Raw genomic sequence first — 18833 nt, 5'->3', positions numbered from 1 at the left:
ACACACACACCACACCACACCACACCACACCACTGAATAGATGAAGGCGGGGGGGTTCTTTCTCTGAGCCATTCTGCTCGCTTGTCCCCAGAGCAGATCATATTAACATTTTATAAAATCAAGATTTCCTGCATTTAAATAGTTGTGGTTTCCCAACTGGTTCCAGTATTTCGGAGGGGAATTCAAACCTCCTTCCATTACTCAAAGTCAAATTGCTTTCTGCGCTGTTTTTACGTACATTAGAAGGGGAGCGGTGTCAAAGTGATGGTAGGATGGGGGCAAAAAAACAACAAATCCCTGGAGGAGCATCCACAGGTTCCCACCTGTAGAGGGCCCAAGTGATGAAGGGATAGAAGGAGAGAGGAAGGTGACTCATTCTCACCTTCTCACCGCAGTGTGGTCCAGTTCTCTGAATCATAAGCAGGTGTCCATACTGCTCTTTTTCCATCCCTCTCGTTTGTCTTCCCCCTTCTGCCTCTCTGTGGGGTTCTGAAGCCTGAGAAACAGGGAGTAAACACAGGAGCTATGATTCAGCCTGACCTCAGATCAGGGGAGCAGCAGGAGGAGGAGACTGGGTTCAGCCTTTAGCATGTAGTTAACCAAATGTAAAACATTCTGTTCTCATAGACATTCACATTCACCTTCTACCAATGCTAGCGTTTCTTAAAATGCAAATGTATAAAATCATCTACTCTGTTTGGGCAGTTGCCCAAATCGCTCTGCCTTCTTCAGACAAACATATCACCATCTGCTCCCCTGCTGTTGCTTTCGTGCATGGCACTGTGGGATAGCCTTTCATGTACCAGCAGGGCTCTGCACTGCCATCACAGCCCTGCTGGCCTGCGACCGATATCATTAAGCCTCTGTGGCCTGAGATGAACTGGCAACCTTCAGCCACAACCACTGCTGCAGCTGTTGTTTCTGTCATTGTCGTTATTATGAGAAACACAGGTCCACCATCACGCTTTTTTCTCCAATCAGTGAAAGAATGCAACCTTTTGTAGGGAGTTAGAATCTGGGGGGAGTCAGTGGGTTATTTGACTTCAGAGGGACACATTGAACCAGAAAGAGTGAGAGTGTATTTTCGCCAAGATAACTATTATTTTAGTGGGACAGCGCACTAGCAGACCTGCATTAGTCACAGCTAATGCACTATAAAAATAAAAGACTGTCCATGTGGTTAATTTGATCTGGAGTTTTTACACCTCATCCACCAAAACTCCAGTTCCCCTTTTTGAAAAGTTTGGCATTACAGAGGAAAAACAAAAAAAAAGCTGAGCGTGAAGTTCTCAGCATGGGCTTATTCCTGATTTTCCACACTGATTAATGTTAACGTATATTAGCCCACCTGAGACAGCACAGCGGGAGTCATTTTCAGAACAATTTTCATTACATCTCCTGAGTAAACATTTGCTCAGCCGATGTCAATTCAATTTGTCTGCTGGCTGATAAGAGGTAGCTAGCAGTGGGATTTTTAGACATGTAGGCATCAGTGAAATAACAGAAGACCTAATAGCAGTGTTGATATTGTTAATAAAAGTAATGGCAGACAAGGCTGTGGATGTCAGCCGCCACAGCCTCAGAGGGAGCTCGGGGAGTCTTCAGTTGCTGAGACATATTCAGACTTTAGCAGTCATCACACCTAGGTTGATCATGGAAATTGAAAGCTTTCCTGTATTTTGTGTGTTTTCTCTAGTTCGCCTGCCTTCAGTTAACCTTTCGAGAGACTGTGATTGGTCAATCAATCCCAGAAAAGTAAATCCATGCAGAATTGTAGTTTGCGGTTTGGCAGAAACAGAGGTGGGTGACAGGGATTGAAATCAGATCTGTGTATACACAATGCTGCCAACAGTCCTGGATGTAAATATATTTGTAAATAGGTTTGAATATTTAAACTAATTTAAAAGTCCTCAACTTAGCTCTCCAGGCATTTGAAAAACCTCCAAAATGGAATCTTGACTCAGAAATTAAGATAACATTTAAGATAACCCTTCAGCTTGATATTTTGCCCTGTGGTCTAGCTGCCAGGCCTACTTTGTCGAGCGCTTGAAAAAAAAAAAAAAGAAATACAGATTGGACTCATCCAGCCAAGGGAATGTCAGCTATTCAGGGTTACATGTTGTTTATCAGATAAGGTACACACACAATCAGGCAGCGGAAACTGACACTGCCCAGACTGTATCACACACTCACATACATACGCACACCTGTGTATACACATGTATATACACGCATATTGTCTTTCATATGTACAATTATACATAGACTTTCTCTTGAACACATATACACAATTCATCTGACATATACACAGGTGCCTCCTCCTCCCAGACGTCCAACTCGACATAAAAATGTATTTCACTTTTTTCTTTCTTTCCATGATCCTGCAACATTTTTTCAATTTCATCTCCACTCTCCTCCAAGGACAGGGCTACAAGTCAGAGGGAACATGACGCAAATTCAACCATGCAAATGTATTCCACTGCACCATATATGTAGCTCACATATTCATTTCTGTATGCCGTCATGAGTATAGAATATCACAGGTAAAAAAAAAACATCCTCGGTGTTTTAGCAGCGCGGTTTTGGGAATTCTCTGCAGAGATTCAGTGAGTTTCTGCTCCGGTGGCTCAGTGTTGGGGTTGCGGGTGCACCACTCTGTCAGGTACAATTATGAAAAGTTGATTCCAGGAAGACCTGTGTGGCATTTTATACATGATGTAAGCTACGGTTACCTCATGCATTCCTCCATAACAGTACAGCCTCCCACACACACACACACATTTTGTGAACACAAAGCTTTTCATATACACACATACCAACTTGTTGACAGCTCCATGAGTTTGGTAATTGTCCAGGGAGCTTTGTACCTCTGGTAAACAATTGGATTGTCACAGACACATGTGCCAAGACAAATGCACTCGCTCACCCATATGCAGCACGCAGACACACACACACACATACACACGTGTTACTGCCTGGCATCCTTCAGGTGTGCTGCTAAGAGCTCCCTGCCACCACTGATCCATCAGCAGCTGAGTTGTGCAGGTGGTCGAGGGAACATGAGAACCTGGTTTAGTTCACACAGGAGCACCAGACACATTTATGCTAATTTTGGCACAATCTGAGAGGAATGAATGGAGGCCTACCAGTCATCACATAATGTGAGAACACTCATTTAACCTGATTGTTATTCAGTCCGAGAAACAGCTCCAGGACTTCAATGCTAATGGCTGTCTTGTAGCGCACAGTTGCCTGGTGTTTAGTTATGCTGTGGTCATGCAGTGTTGTTATGGATACAAGTTGTCATCTTGCTGCGTTGGTGGTCCGCGGTCAAAGTGTTGTCGTTTTTTCCACCGAGGCGATAAATTAAAGATTGGTATGTCTGAAGTGAGTAAAATTCAAGGTTGTAATACAGACAGCATAAAAAATCACTTGTTCATTCCTTCTTCCAGGCAGGGATTCCCCCTGTCCTTAAAGGGTCAGTAAAGTATCAATGCTTGATGATTAGCAGACCACTGAAGTTGCTTAATACTTAATGTGTAACTGGGGGATCCACAGGGCTGAAGTAGTACCTGTTGTGCAATAACAAAGCCTTACACTAATCCTACTGGTGATGAGTAATCAGGGTTACACTGAGGAGGTTACAATAGTCTGTTTGTTTGGACTGAAGTTAAAGTGATGAACAGCTGAGGGACACAATCGTAAGACATCACTGCTGTCTATCTGTAGAGGAGTGTAAGTGGGGGATATAAAAACAGCTTCTGTCATCTGATGGAGCAAAGCCACCACCTTAAGCAATGAATATCGGATCGATTGGTAGAAAACAGTATCATTTCTACAGCAAAGCCATACATAAAGACATCCTCTGGCATGTTGCTGATGAGTAGTAACAGCAACAGCAACTATTTGAGCTAGTGTTTCAGTAGTTGTAGAGCTCAGTACCCCTGTAAGGCAACCCAAAGGGATGCAAAGAAGCACATTGGTTATGCAGTGTCTTTGGGTCCGCATAGAGTGTCTGAGAGCCATTCCTTCACATTTCCAAACTCTACAGGAGAGAAATCAAATATCTGTGATCATTTTCAGCCTGTGTTCAATGGTTGTTGGCAGCTGGCTGTATAGAAAATAGAAAGGAAGAAATAATGGTGATAGAAGTAAATACTGGAATTTAGCCATTAAGCCCTTTGACTGTATGAGGGAGTAGAGGGTTTGTTTGACCCGCAGATATTGCATGAGGATTACAGGGATGGGGTGTTATCCTCATTTGACTTATTCCTACTGTGTTTTCTCAGCAAATGAAAAAAAAGCTGCTCCACAATAAATTGCAATAAACTTTTAGACTTTTATTTTCCTTCTATGCAGTCATTAACCTTACGGGTACTTGACATTTTTCATAATCATGTTGTAAGAGTGAAAAGAGGCCTTTATTATTTTAGTTTTAAAAAAATGTATATGAAAGAAGTATTTTTTGTGATGTGTAAGTTCTTATAATGTTCAAAGCAGAACAGCAGAATCTGAGTTGAAGGACACTACTTACAGTGCTCCTTCCCCTAAGACAGATAGAGAGGATGCATAAAAACCTAAATAAAATACACATTTGGGCATTACATATGTATGTTGTTTTTCTGTGTCTCTCCTTCCAGGTACCTTGCAGCCTAGAGTACTGGGACGAGCTCCAGCAGGCCTTTGTTCCATTTCGGGAGTTCAGCCTTTCAGAGAGCAGTGCCTGCCAGCTGCAGCTGCCCAGCCTCAGCCTCACCGACCAGCAGAAGGAGCTGGTGGCTTCAGACCTGTGGAGGATAGTACTCAATAATAACGGAGAGGGAGGAGATGAGCAGAGGTGAAAAACTTATATTTTATGTACTATGTTCTTTATTTTTTACGATTCCTTTTTGGTTGTAGGTGTGTATAGGTGTACTACGCATCCCTGTGCACCCGAGCTTGTTGTAGAAGAGAGTGTGGGGGTCTACAGTATGTGTGCCGTCCAGTGTGAGGGAGAGCAGAGAGAGAGCGCACCCAGGCCGCCGAGCACAAAGAGCTAGCAATGTGTCCCTCGCCCCACATCTGGTGTGCAGGAGCAGGGAGCGGGCTTGGAAGGCGTTCAGATCGGCCTAATGAGATTTCCCAGCACACCAAGTGCCTGTCAGGGCCCATCCGGATTCCTTCCTGCTTACCTTGAGTGTATCTAATCGAGGGGAAGCTCACGGGAAGCAAGAGGAGTAAAGCCCCCTTTGGGTTGGCCCATAAGTTCTTAGGCCTGGCCTGGCCTGGCCTGGCCTGGGTTGGGCTGGGATGGGATGGGCTGGGTCTGCCAAGCACTGTAACACCTCAAAGAGCATGCTTTTACTCCCTTCTTCTTGCTACCACTGCTTCCTCCTTTCGTCTCTATCATGTCTCACCCGGCATCCTGTTACATCTTCTGGGCTTCACCCATTTTTCATTTCTTTCTGTCTTTTTCTCATTCCATCTTCATCTTAATTTACTCTCTCTCTTTTTCTCTCTCCCCCCTTTTTACTTCCTCTCGGGATTTAGGGAACTTTTAGTGGAAGAGAATTGCCAAGCCCACATTCTGTGTGGCTTAGAGAGCTCCAGAGGAGCAGAAAGGGAGGAATAAGAAAACATGTAAGAGAAGAAACAGGGAAAAAACTCTACAGTACCAGATACAGTGTAAAGCAAAATATACATCTGTGTTTCATTACAATCATACTCCAAACACTACATTTCCTTTATGTTTAAAATATTTGTCTTTTTTGATCAAAATTGATTCCCCTTTCCTTAGTTGCTCGTTTCATCTGCCTTACTTTAGTTTCCACCAGAAAAATAACTTGGCTGCCCTGCCAACTGGAAGTAATGAAAATTGTCAACATATGATGCTTATCTTTTTAAGGAGCACTCTGCTGCACCAGCGTTTTTCAGGTCTTGAGCGTTTCCTGCTGGAGTTTTTATGGTGGATCATGGTAGCAGCAAATTACAGAGCAAATGGTCATTCACTTCAATTACCTTCCATTCAACATCATCAACCATGACATGCAATTAATGTCCATGGAGAGGTTCTCCTGGAAACTGCGGCAGTAATAATGTTCCTAAACTCAGCCTCGGACAGCGAGGGGGCCCTCTCCACATTGTTGTCTCTTTTCATTCCTTTTTGACTGAATAATTGTAGCATTTGTCTCACTGTAGATTTCTGACAAGGATGTCACACAATTTTTGACTCACTGGGCAAGAGACAAAAGCATTCAGCTACAAATACGAGTCAGGCTATTTTAATTAGCGAGTAGATTTTTTTTGGCCAATATTCCACAGCTGTGTCTATGCTTTTGATATTACAAAACAAAGTTTGATTGAAAATCAATAACCGTTTTCTAGTTTTTCCTGTAAAACTGTCAAATGCTGAATCACAGTCGTATATTTCTCATTATTATTTCCATATGAAATAATTAAATATTTACAAAGTGCCTTCTGTTAATACTTTATTTCTTTGCACTTTTTTAGTGTTTTTCACAGTCAGAAAATACCACTGCATCTGTTAATATGTGGCTGTATCTCCTTTTCCCTCCAGTTCGGATAGTGATTGTGGATCCCAGCTGCCCTGCGATCAGTTGGTATCTCCGATGGCCTTGGCAGCCTGCACCCGTGTGGACTCCTGCTTTGCACCCTGGTTTGTCCCCTCCCTGGGTGTGTCCCTACAGCTAGCACAGCTGGATGTTCACCTCTGTCACCACCTAGAACAGCTGGGCACAGGTAGAATACAGTAGACAGTACAAAGTATTAGGTAGTAGGTAGTAGGTTTAATAGAAGGGATTGTAGTTTAGTTGTTTAACAACATGACTTTAAATTGTCTGTTTAGTTTATTAGAGGAGAGAATGTTCTGCCTTCTTCGTAGATCATGATGGCAGAAAATAGTCAGAAAATAGACAGTGAGTCATTCCCTTTAATTACCTTACATTCAGCATCATCAACTACAGTTAATGTTTATTGAGTGGTTCAATCTGTGGCAATAATCTATAGTGATCTATTATAGTGTATTTGATCATCTCAGTCCAGCGATGATGTTAAGAAACAGCTCACAGCTCTAATGCAGTAATGCATTTCTCGTCTTCTCTGGAACTATGTATTTCATTTTTGTTTGACTTGACTTGACTCAAACCCATAGTCCCAGATGGAAATATGGCTATCCTATTTATTCACAAAAAGTTTAGTATTATTAGGAATTTTGATAGTTAGTGTCATGTTTTTATTATATATGTATCACAGTCCACTCTATAATTACGGATGTTGTGTCTTACTCCTCCAGTTCCATCTCGACAACTCCGTCCCTTCCTGCCAGACAGGAAGTTACCTCAAGAGCAGGAGTTCATGGTGATTGGTGCTCGGGAGCCACGGGTCTTCCTACGACAGTGGAGCAATGGACCACGTCACTGTCAGGAGTTCAGCTTTTCTACCCAGCTCAACTGCAAGTTGCTGGAGTACCGAAACCTAACACACCTTCAGCTCCTCCAGCCTAGTGTACTACAGGTAGGGCTCAGCTATTTGTATTGGTTTAATGTCTGAGTAGATATTCCGATTCAAAGCACTGATCAGAGAATGTAAAAAAAAAAAGCTCACAATAAGAATTTAACTTCTTGTGTTTCAGGGCCAGGCTACAGCCACATGTTGCCCCCAGAACACCACTTTGGATGTGAATGTGTTTGTGGACCCGGTGTTCCTCAATATCAGCCAATATGCCATACACACTGTGGACACTGCCATGCACAGCTGGCAACAGGTAAAAGAGAGTTATGGCTGTAGGAACTGCAACACACTTTAACCATGCTTCAAAGAATACAATAATAAATGTAAGCTCTATGAACTGTTAATAATAGATTATTGATATTGCTTTCAGAGCTTTAGAATAAAGGAGCATGTTTGGGGTACTGTAGGCTGAGATTGTTCGTCAATTTCTTTTTTTTATTTCCCCACTTACAGCTAATGTCTGTAGGAAAAAAGTTGATTTTATACACAAAAATATACAAATGCAATCTCAAGCAACTTTACACTGATGCGTGAGGAAGCACATTTGAAAGTAATCAGTGATGTGGTTGCTTAGGTTGTAAAATATTGGAGCATGACTCGTTCACTTGTACATTTAAATAGTGGGATACATTCAGACATTTAAGGTAACAAGAGAATTGGCCTGTTGTTTGATCGCTAACACTTGCATACAGCTATTACAGTATATTTGGAGCAAGTGGCTAGTAAATATATAGAGAAATCCGTAAAACATGTATGTACATTTAGAGAATATGCAGAAGGACGGTCTTTTGTCCCAGATGGAGTATCAACTAAACAAACTCACAACAAAGTGGATTTCATGAGAATGGTTTCGGTTGTATGCCAGTGGTAATAAAATGTGCAGGATGGAACTGCCTTTCAGTTTGCTGTAAACTCTGACTAAGAGGCTACAGTGTGTCTGTTCTTGGGCTTCTAGTCCTATGGTCCTCGTCATCTCTCAGTTCTCAGCTCTCAGCGCTGACTCTGGTAGCCAGGATATTTGTGTGTGAAGTGATGCCCATGAAAACACGGTAAAACTTGAGTGGTGACACCTGCCAAGACTTCATCTGGCCCTAGTCCTCCACCCACTTGTCTACTGCACACACACACACACACACACAAACTTACACATATACACACACACACTGGCCTCTCTGGCTTTGTATGCCCTATCATGGCTCTGCTCGGCTCAGCTGTGGCTGTGCTGACTCATATACTGGCCTCTGGAGACGTGAGGTACTCTCATGGTTTTACATGCATACAGACTCTCACTGCCAGGTGAGAGAAATAATAGCTTGTGTTACTCTAGGAACAGCTGTGGTCTTTTACCTGTGGAAAATAAAATTAAACAAGCTGTATAGAAAATCTACTATAAAATGATTGTTCTGGCTCATGGTTTAATACCTTTGTTTTCACCCAGTGGCATCATTGACTCATCAAAAGCTCTTAACCGACCGTGTTGGATGATGGGTCATAATTGACCCTTGGCTTCATCATTGCATCATGTAGCGCATGCTAGTGAATGTTCCCTATTTCTGCTGGTTAATTTAGCCATAAATAAGACTTTAGAGCGTTGGATGTGTTGTAATGAATGGTCATATTGCAGCTTTACTGGAGTGTTTTGGACATGCTGGTATCCATGGTGGGCTTTACCCAACATGCCAAGCATGATTAGTTGGGTTATTAGTTGGTCGTATGCTCTTTTCCAAGGCTTTTCTGATACTGATTGGGTGATATGTTTGGCTTTTTGAATGACATCTTTGCCAGTATCTTGAGACCCAAAATAGAGGCATACAGTTCTCATACGCGCACACAGAATGCCCTTCTTCACTTGTACACTACACATTCAAGACAGATATACTTTCAAACACAAACCCTGAAGGCTGCATTTACATGTTCACTGGTATGGGATTGATTCATAAAATGATTAAGCCTGCTGTATTGTCTTGATTGGTCTAAACAGCAGCAGCCTTGTAACTTGTAGAGAACCTTTTAACTACCTCCAGCCTTCACCACTTTGCTGAACACAAGGGAAAAACACACCATAATTATAAGGCAAATGTGCTGCATGTGGGTATGGTAGTTCTGGGGTAAGGGGTAGAGAGAGGTCAAATACAAAAGGCAGATTCTTTAGCTCCTCTTAAATATGTGATCCACTTCAGAGAAAGTTGTGAACACTTCGATCGTGGAATATTGTTTCCCTTTTTGGGGTTTTCACTGAAACAAAATCTTGTACATGGTGGGAAAACTTGCCTGGTGGTGTGGTGCACTATAGGGATGAATGTACGCTATAACGGGGCGCCCAGTTAAGCTAAAACATATCTTTGATCTGATAGAGGCTTACATTCCAGACACACATATGCACACATTGTCCATGCATAGAAGAACTTGATCCTAATTGAAAACGTAATCAGAAGCAGTTGGAAATGCTAACAGGCTTTGTCCTTCCGCAACAGAAGGATGTACCCTAACTTGTGTAATTGTTTCAGTGATTTTCATGTTTCCTGGTGTCAAGGCTGGCAGGCAGGCCTGTTGTGATGTGGCCTGTAGGGTCGGCATTGAACCGTGGAGAAGATTCCTCAACTACCACACAATCGAAACCTCACAACCCAGGCATGGTCATACCAGACCACCACAACCAGAACAGCTGGAGCACTTCCAGATGCATAGCAATAAATAGAAATAAAAGACACTTCTTGGTATATGGTTGTAATTTATTTTCATATTTGCCGTAATGCGTTATGATATACAGCTGTAGTCATGGTAACGTGGACCGCTCTTGGATCCATGATAACATCACAAGGATCTTTCTGGCAGTCATCAGTACACATGCCTAATGGTTTCTCATTAATATACAGAATGTACTGCATAATTAATCTATAATAATACTGCATGTACATAACCCAGCAGGTTCACCTCCTTTTCCTTACCCTCTACTGCAGTGCAGTTCTAATGTTAGCCAGACTGAAATCAAATTAAGCTACAATTGTGCTTTTATATGTAAAACTGAAAGAACAGTGGGGTAGAACTACAGTTTCTAGAGTTTTTTTTTAGTTCAGAAATGAATATAGAATGCCTTTTTATTTGCCTTTTCTCCTTTGCTCGATAGCCCCATATGGCCCCAACCTCAGACCCCCTCCACTCTAACCTCAGGGCCCATGCCTCCATTCTCAATCCTCAGTCCCCAGCCCCACTTTCAATCTTTACTCCCCCCAGCCCCTAACCCCAGGGAAGTGGCTTTCGTGGAAAGCCACACAAAAGCCCAGTAGTATTTACACACTCTGCTTTCTCACAGAACGTTCACAGGCTGTTACATGTGCAATTGAGACAACAGGAATTTTCCTCCTGTTATTTTTTTTTCCCCTTGTCCCTCCCATGTTTGAATGATTCTCTGCTTTCCTTTGCAACCGGAAAGAAAGTGATAGGGAGATCAGGTTCCTGTTTGTGGCAGATGTGTGGGCGAGGGTCATCTATAGAGGAATATATAGGTGATCTTAGATCTGATTATTGTTTCATCATGTCCCTTTTACAGGTTTCACTATCTCCCCCATAGTGTCATGTTTCATGAGTGTTTCTCTTGAGTGGGTGTCATTATTTACAATCTGTTTTCCAGACATTTTACTGTACCTTGCCATTTATACATGTGCCACTCTGCCATGCAGATCTGGGCTAGACTCTGAAAACTAAAGTAATAGTATCTGGGTGGATTAGCGAAATGGATACTTTGATTCCTGGTAGGACTGTGTCTGAAGAAGAAGCTGTCATCCTGTGCTCTTTAACAAGGAAGATGTGTTGACTGTTTAAATATCTTTGTCTTAATATTTGTCCACTTAAAATCCCTGGATAGACAGGGAGTGATTATGATTACTGCAGGAAGCTTTTCTGATGTGTGTATCATGTTGCCTCATGAATCGGAGCGGAAAGACGATACCATCAAAGAGCGGGCTTAGCAATGGCATCTTAAGATGGCAGCAGGAAGTTTGTAAATCGCAGTGTCAGATTCGAAAGGGAGCACAGATAGTGTTCCGCTATAAAACTGGAATGGATTGAACCCACCGTCGCAGCTGTCCCATCTATATTTTGCTCTCTCTACCTCTCTCTCACACATCTATCATCAAGTGTTCTTTTTAATGGTGTAAACTTTCCCATCCGTTTTCAATAGTATCAACAACCCCAGGACCCTGAACGTGCTTGGCAGTCAAACTCTGAGCTTTTACTGCCAGCCTCTTTTAACCATCTACCATCAACCCCCCCCCCCCCCCCACCCCCCCCACAGCCATTTAAAAGTACACAGCAGGCTTGGGTCCCTCTTTGTTGGGATAGTTGAGTAGTTATTGAGAAGCTGTCTGAACCACAGTCATGTGCGTCAAGAATCAGGGAGGGGTGTGCAGGAGAGATCCTAAGAGCCTTTGGAAGGAGCTCAAGTACAACTTACACACAACTCACATGCACACTATGCGCTGTTTTGAAATTGTGTACTTGAATTCCTGTATGCAGGAGGCTTGACACACTCCCCTCTCCCTGTTAAACCAGTGTTTTCAATAGCAGGCCAGTGAGCTCTTCGCTCTTGCATGCAAGGTGACGTAAGAGTGGACAGCATCCCTGTAGGACTCGCATGACTTGAGTTTTCTGTGAGGCTCGCTCATTGACCCATTGCTGTAGGTGGGCCAGACTCCACCATATTGTTTTCTCCAGCAAACCACAATATATTGATGACTCTTACTAACAGGAATGCCTACTTGAAGGCCCACTTTGTTCCAAGCATTGAGAACACACACAAATAGAGTTGCCATTTGAAATGATTGACATCTCCAAGCCTGTTTATCTCACCAATGACCAACATTTAGCTGCCCAAAGAAGGATGTGAAAAAGATTCTGCTAAAGAGAGCGGCCTCCTGGAGGTTTAATGTGGGACCAGTGGGCAGATTTGGCCCCCGAAGCCCAGTCTGAGCTGCTTTAGCCTGGATAGCTGTCAGGCTGGGATATGATTCACTCCCTTGTTGAGCTTGTGTTGCTCCCATGGATGATATCACTCATCTCTTTCTCCTACTGGCTGACAGCTGCACCACTAAGATCTGCATTTTTAAGATCGAGAATACATACATCGTTGACACCTGCATATGTGCTTATGCACGTACTGTACATTATACACCCACCATAAACATACACACCTGGAAGTATTTGCTTACTCTTTTATTCACAAGCTCTCTTTCTCATGTCACCCCTTTTCTTTCTCCTTCTTTTAACCCATCCATCCACCACTACCTCCTACTTCAACCCCTCACCCTCCTGTTTTCTCTCAGAATGGGAACCCAGAGGCCGAGGAGCTGGTCTACAGCCATTATGTGATCTGTAACGACACCCACGAGATGCTGCGCTTTGGCCAGGTGGACACGGATGAGAACGTGCTGCTGGCCAGTCTCCACAGCCACCAGTACAGCTGGAGATCCCACAAGTCCCCTCAGGTAGTGTGCACACACACACATACATAGCCCAGGGGCTGGGAAATATCCGATGGCCCCCATCCCCATGGTTTTGGTTTGAGTTTTGAGTAGATATACACACAAATGCATCTTCATACTCACAGAACCTTCACCAATGCACAGTATATTCAGAAAGACATCAATGCACCCTCAATATATGTACATGGGACATATATACAGACATACCCACACATTTATATATACAAACCAAAATGTTAACATAGAGTATTGGCACCAGCAGTACAGACACAGAAACATAATACACAGATGGTACCTACATAACCTTGCACAACTAGTGTATGCCTGAGTACACATGTATTGTATGTGCTCACACACACTCACCAATGTATAAAGAATGGCTTACACATACAAATTCACTGTCATTATCTTGAGCCTACAAATGATGTCTGCAAGCTCACAGAGGTACACGCACACACACACACACACCGGACACGCTGTCATCAACATGCAGCCTCTATCTGTATGTTTCTGACAGAGCTCTCAGACTGTGCCCTGACAGCATTGTTAAAGAAGATTGATTATATTTAACCCTTTGTGGTTTTGAGGTTGAGCGGAGGGTGGGCTGGCGATCTGTGGCATATGTGTGTGTGTTTGGTGCGCACATGTTTCAGGACCCCCATGTGTTCCACGGCGAGTGTGAGAAAGTCAAGCTTGAGAAAAGACATGGCCATAATTGCTCGCAGTAAGTCAGTAAGTCAAGTTGTATTAATCATCGACCATGGTTAATCTGTGCTCTTACCTCACTCTTGCTTACACACACACACACATTTGGAGAGTGGCAATCTGGCATATCAGCACAGCGAATACCACATCTCATTTTAGGAGTCAAAATGACCTCTGCATATTCAGGGATGTTTTGGAAGAAAGATTGTCCGAATGGGCCAAATGTCATCACAGATGAAGAATGTGATTCCAAGATGGTTCTGTCATGTGTTATTCCATCATGTGTTTGTGGTATATGAAATATGGGTTCTCAAGATGAACATGATTTGTGAAACTAGATAAATAAGAAATAGTGCAACTTTGCCAAAAACACTCTGCTAACTTATTGAGCTTGATGATAAAATGCCTGCCAATGTGTCCGCCTCAGCAAATTGTAGCACACACTCCTAATTACATCTCGGGGTTATAAAAATAGTGACACTGATAAGAGAAAGGGTTGTATTTCTTTAATGGTTACTTGGTTCCTGCACTTGTGTTTTTGTAGCTCTTACAAATCAGTTTCCAGTCCGAGTATAAGTGGTTGTGCTGTTTTGCTTGAGTCCCATGATGCTTCGGAGTGTCTAAAACAACTCTGATCACCACAAGCCATCATTCCCCAGACCTCCCCACTCTCCATAGCAACCTTTCCTCTTTCTATCTGTGAGCCTGCTCTCCACTTCAACCCCAAGACCTTCCCCTTAACCCCTGACCTCTAGCCTATTTGTCAGTTATATTCCCAACCTCACTTCCTATCCTGCATTAACCCTTTGACTCTTTCAGGCTGCCCATTTGCGCTGTATTACTATTGTATATTTATAAAACTTTTAACTATCTCTTACCACCCAATGCTGTCCTAACCCCCCTCATCTCTAAACCCCTAACCCTCTCCCATTAGCTCCTTTTTTTTCCTTCATCACTCTAAACCCACTCATCATTTACACAATTCCCATTTTCTCTTTCATTTCACTTTGAATAACCATGTTAAACAACAGTTCAGAGTTCTTTCAAACAGCCACAGTGCTGGTTGTTGTGAATGATGGACCTCAACTCTGTGATGACAGTTGTGTCTAGTCAGCTGTCTGCTCTGTCCTCTCACTGGTCCAGCCAGCAGACCTGAGGTTTTCTCATGTTGCCTGAGCTCCATTCTTAATGATCTCCAAGGCTTATTCCCTTCACACTTTTTCACATCCCTTCACCCCCCTCCCCATTCCCAAATGCTATAACCCCTCCAAGTACATCAGTAAACACTTTTCAGCTTGGGACCCTCAGTGCAATTAGCTCACTCATACTGGGGATATGCTAATGCTGTGCATAGTATTCTGTGTCTTTTCTTGCCATGCACTGTAGGGACCCACCAAACACAGGCCAAAACCAATTTTAGGCCACACACCCTAAGCCATAGTTAAGAAAACGTAGCTGTGCAGTATTCCCTTGATGTCGGCTCAGTCCAGTTCTCTCTTTATTCCTGATGCCTCACCTCCATCAGCTCGATGAGATCAGTAGACCTGGACAGTCTCTGGCCTCCGCACTGATTTGGGGTCTCACTTGGACATCTGTGCCTTTCTCTTAACACTCTCCAACAACAGCACACCGCATCCCAGCGCTGTCCTTGTCCCTTTTCTCAATCCCCCGAGCACAGTCCTGTGTTCTGGTGTTTACGACCATGCTGGATGAGCTCATTAGCCCTGTCTGGCTTGTCCTGCCGCTGGCCTCTGCCTGGCTATCCTGTTCTTCTTGGACTCTGACGACTTTGTCCTTTTTATCTCTGTCACACCCCAGTAAGTGCTGTCCTCTCATTTGGGATTGTGGCCTTGAATTACTCCAGGAGCCTTGCTCTACATCTCGCTTGTTCCAGTCTGTTCTTTAGCCATGCCAGTCCCCTCACTCGATTTATATAGTTCTGTTCGTGCACCTTTTACTTCCCATACATCACCCATGGTCACATTGCTCCATCAGTAGCCCTGGTTTGACTCTGTCCTCTCTTGACATGAGGTCATGGCTCCTCCTCCCTTTATTTCCCCTTCCTGGCCCTCTTAACCACCGAACGACCATAATTGCCATCACTCTGTCCAGGGTTCATCTATCTCTACTTCCCAACATTGCCCCTTTTCCCTGTTTTATCCAACACACACAGAAGAACGCAATCCCCACCCCTGTTGTTCATGGCCAATCTTGTCTTGTCTGGGAGGCCTGGGGCCTGTCGAGAAGGCAGGCCATCAGCCTGTCCTCATGGTTCTGGTATGATGTGTGTGTCCCAGCTGACCTGTCCCCCAGGCACACACACTCTCTCTCTCACACACACACACACAAGCCAGAGCTACTAATTTGCTGTTGTAAAGTAATCTGTCCCCCCTTTCTCTCTCTGGCTCCCTTGAGAACTTACTGGACATGAGATCATCTTGCAGAGAGGACAGGGGGGAGATGGTGGGAGTGGAGAAGAAGGGATGAAGGCCGAATGGACAGGGAAATATGAGTCAAAATGGGGGTAGCAAGGAGTTGTCAAGGGGGATACTGTACAGGCCTACTTTAGAATACGGGAGGACATGGAAAAAGGGAAGCAGGGGCAAAGGATGAGCCATGCTCTTAACACTCACAGATTGGCTTAGAGAACTCTACAGTGGCGATGAAGCCAAAAATGTGTCTGCTCGCTATCTTGCTGTCCCTCCCATCTTCCCCATTTCTCTCTGTTCCTGATGCACTAGCAAAACATTTAGGAAGGTATAGGTGAGTAGATTTGCCAACTATGCTTTATTATCGTACATTAAATCCTTTAATCCTATCTTAATCTGCTTTTGCAAGTCCATAGTTAGAAAGAGTCATGAGAGAGGAAAGAACTTCCTCAATGAAACAGGCCTGCTGTTGTTTCAGCTTGAACTAAAACAGGGAGGCATATTTCAAATCCTGCAATCTCCTGTGTGTGTGTGTGCCTTTGTGTGTCCGTTTGTGAAAGAAGAGTGTTTAATGTGTGTGTGTGATCCTGAGTGGTCTAACTAGTGTACACTTCCCATGATGTTGACATACCTCTGAATATCTGTCACTTCTCTCAGAAGAACGCTCAAGTGGAGTGTTTTTGCAGTGAAACGTGAACCTTGGCTCAGGTCACACTCACTCTCACTGCTCCTCTGTTTCTCTCCATCTCCCTTCCACTCTCTCAAACCCCCCTGTTTCTGCTGTCAGTCACAACCGTAAGATGCATTAAAAGGGTCGATTGAGGCAGTCACGTCCTAGGAGCCCACTGTGGTCTAACACTTGATCAGATTCATACCCACCCGTGCACACTCGGACCCACACACACACACACCCACACACACACACACACACACTGTGATAAAATGTTTCCTAAGGCCTGGAGTCTGTCAGGCCTCACAGTCTAGTCTCTCTCTCTTTCAGGCTCAGCATGCCTTCACACCCCAGCATTTACCAGCCAAGGTGAAGAAGTTATAATAAAAACACATAATTTGCCCAATTTCTATCTGTTTTTATGATTTTATTTCATATATATTGTATGAGAGAACATTAGAGGGAGAGATGGATACAGACAGATATTTTGATACGTTGATCAAAAAAATGCCAGGATGTTCATACGTAAAACTTCACACTCTTTATAATTTAGTACAGTTTATATCTGTCTCACACACACACAAATACACTTTTTGTCCCCGCCCTGCTGTTTTTCAGGGCTCTGGCGTGTGGTGGTGTGGATGGTTGAAATATCTGGGTGCTTGGTACAGGATGCAGCCTAGCTGATGGAAATCCCTGTGGTTAGTGTGGTTAGCAGGGAGAGGGGCGTAAAAAGCCCCCTGGATTTGGGAAGGACTTTTTAAGTGCCTACAAGGAATATTCACAATTTGAATAAATTGTAATTTACTCTAGGAGCAGGCTTCTACAGAAGAGCTCTCCCACTCTCTTGCTATATGTGTGTCAGTGTTGTGTTGGTGTGCGTGGTTCCCGGGGGTAATGTGCTGGAGATAGCAGCCCAGGACTATTAGTTTGCGGTTAGATTGGCTGTGTTGTTGGAAGCAGGCATGACAGGGAGGTATTTGAGAGAGAGAGAGGGAGGAAAGTGTATACATCAGTGTACACTATGTGCTTGTTCATGTGAGCATTATTGTGTGTGTCTCCTGTTGCTTACTTGCCAGCACTTTGCTGTGTCAATCTGATACGGGTTCTTGTTTTCAACCTACAGCGGGGTTCAACTTTTACAGCTCATTATTCAAAACAAGTATATTTAATCCGTAAAATGTGTCAGTTATTTTCTCAAGCAGGATTTCATATTTCACCATCCTGACCCATTGTTTAAGAAACACTGCCCTCAAGTGAAGTGGTTTAGTTGTGCCGTTCATCCAAGATTGTGGCTTTAACTGCAGTAGATTAGGCTGACCCTTTGGGAGATATTAGCTCCACTCGGGTTAACCCACACACTGACTGATCAGAGAGAGGGAGAGAGAGAAGCCGATGAAAGGGACTGCTGTCCATTTTGATCCCTGGAGAAATCCTACACTTTCCTGTTGTTTATCCTCAGAACTGGGTTAGGTCTAGAAGGAAGTCCGACTTTTTTAAACTGACATGTACTTGAAGATGAGCACTGTATCATTTGGCAAAGGTTAAACATTGGCCACTCGCTGAGCTAGTTTGATGATGGTTTGGATCTAAGCTCACATCCATGTGTAGTAACATAAACCATTACACACTACACAGTTCATCAGTGTTTTAATACTACAGTCATTATTCCCGTACTGTCACACTCTTTATCTCGTTTAGGCATGTCTTCTGAATCAACACACAATATTAAGACAAAGCCTTTTTCATTGCCTTGAATGATTAAATTCAAATAAAGATACACTATGGACTGATTATTTTAACATTTTGCGTCTATGGCAACAAGATACAAATTGTGTGTGAGTCAGTGGCTCAAAAACTAAGTCAGTCCTTAGAGAGAGAGGATCATTATCACCATGGCTTCCTGATAACCTCAGACAAACAGAACAGTCATCGTCAGGCAAGGTTACAGCCTTATTCAGCTATGCACGATTCACATTCCTGGTCCAGGTCACATGGTAAATGTCCATGGTGAGTGATGATTTGGCCCTTCTTAGTCAG

General features: G+C 43.4%; 1 protein-coding gene across 3 annotated transcripts in view; it reads left to right on the top strand.

Moving 5' to 3' along the window:
* LOC118336017 (vacuolar protein sorting-associated protein 13B-like) overlaps nt 1-18833 on the top strand; it is a 313914-nt gene that overhangs the window by 251880 nt on the left and 43201 nt on the right. For all 3 annotated transcript variants that reach the window (XM_035672549.1, XM_035672551.1, XM_035672550.1), the window contains 5 exons: nt 4641-4837; nt 6557-6738; nt 7292-7512; nt 7631-7762; nt 12831-12992. In XM_035672549.1, the coding sequence (XP_035528442.1) occupies nt 4641-4837; nt 6557-6738; nt 7292-7512; nt 7631-7762; nt 12831-12992 (894 nt within the window). The remainder of the gene's footprint in view (nt 1-4640; nt 4838-6556; nt 6739-7291; nt 7513-7630; nt 7763-12830; nt 12993-18833) is intronic.

Source organism: Morone saxatilis, unplaced genomic scaffold, assembly GCF_004916995.1.
Source record: "Morone saxatilis isolate NCDOM2014 unplaced genomic scaffold, NCSU_SB_2.0 Contig24, whole genome shotgun sequence".
In the NCBI taxonomy this organism is placed as follows: Eukaryota; Metazoa; Chordata; class Actinopteri; family Moronidae; genus Morone; species Morone saxatilis.
This window is presented reverse-complemented; position numbering and strand designations above follow the sequence as displayed.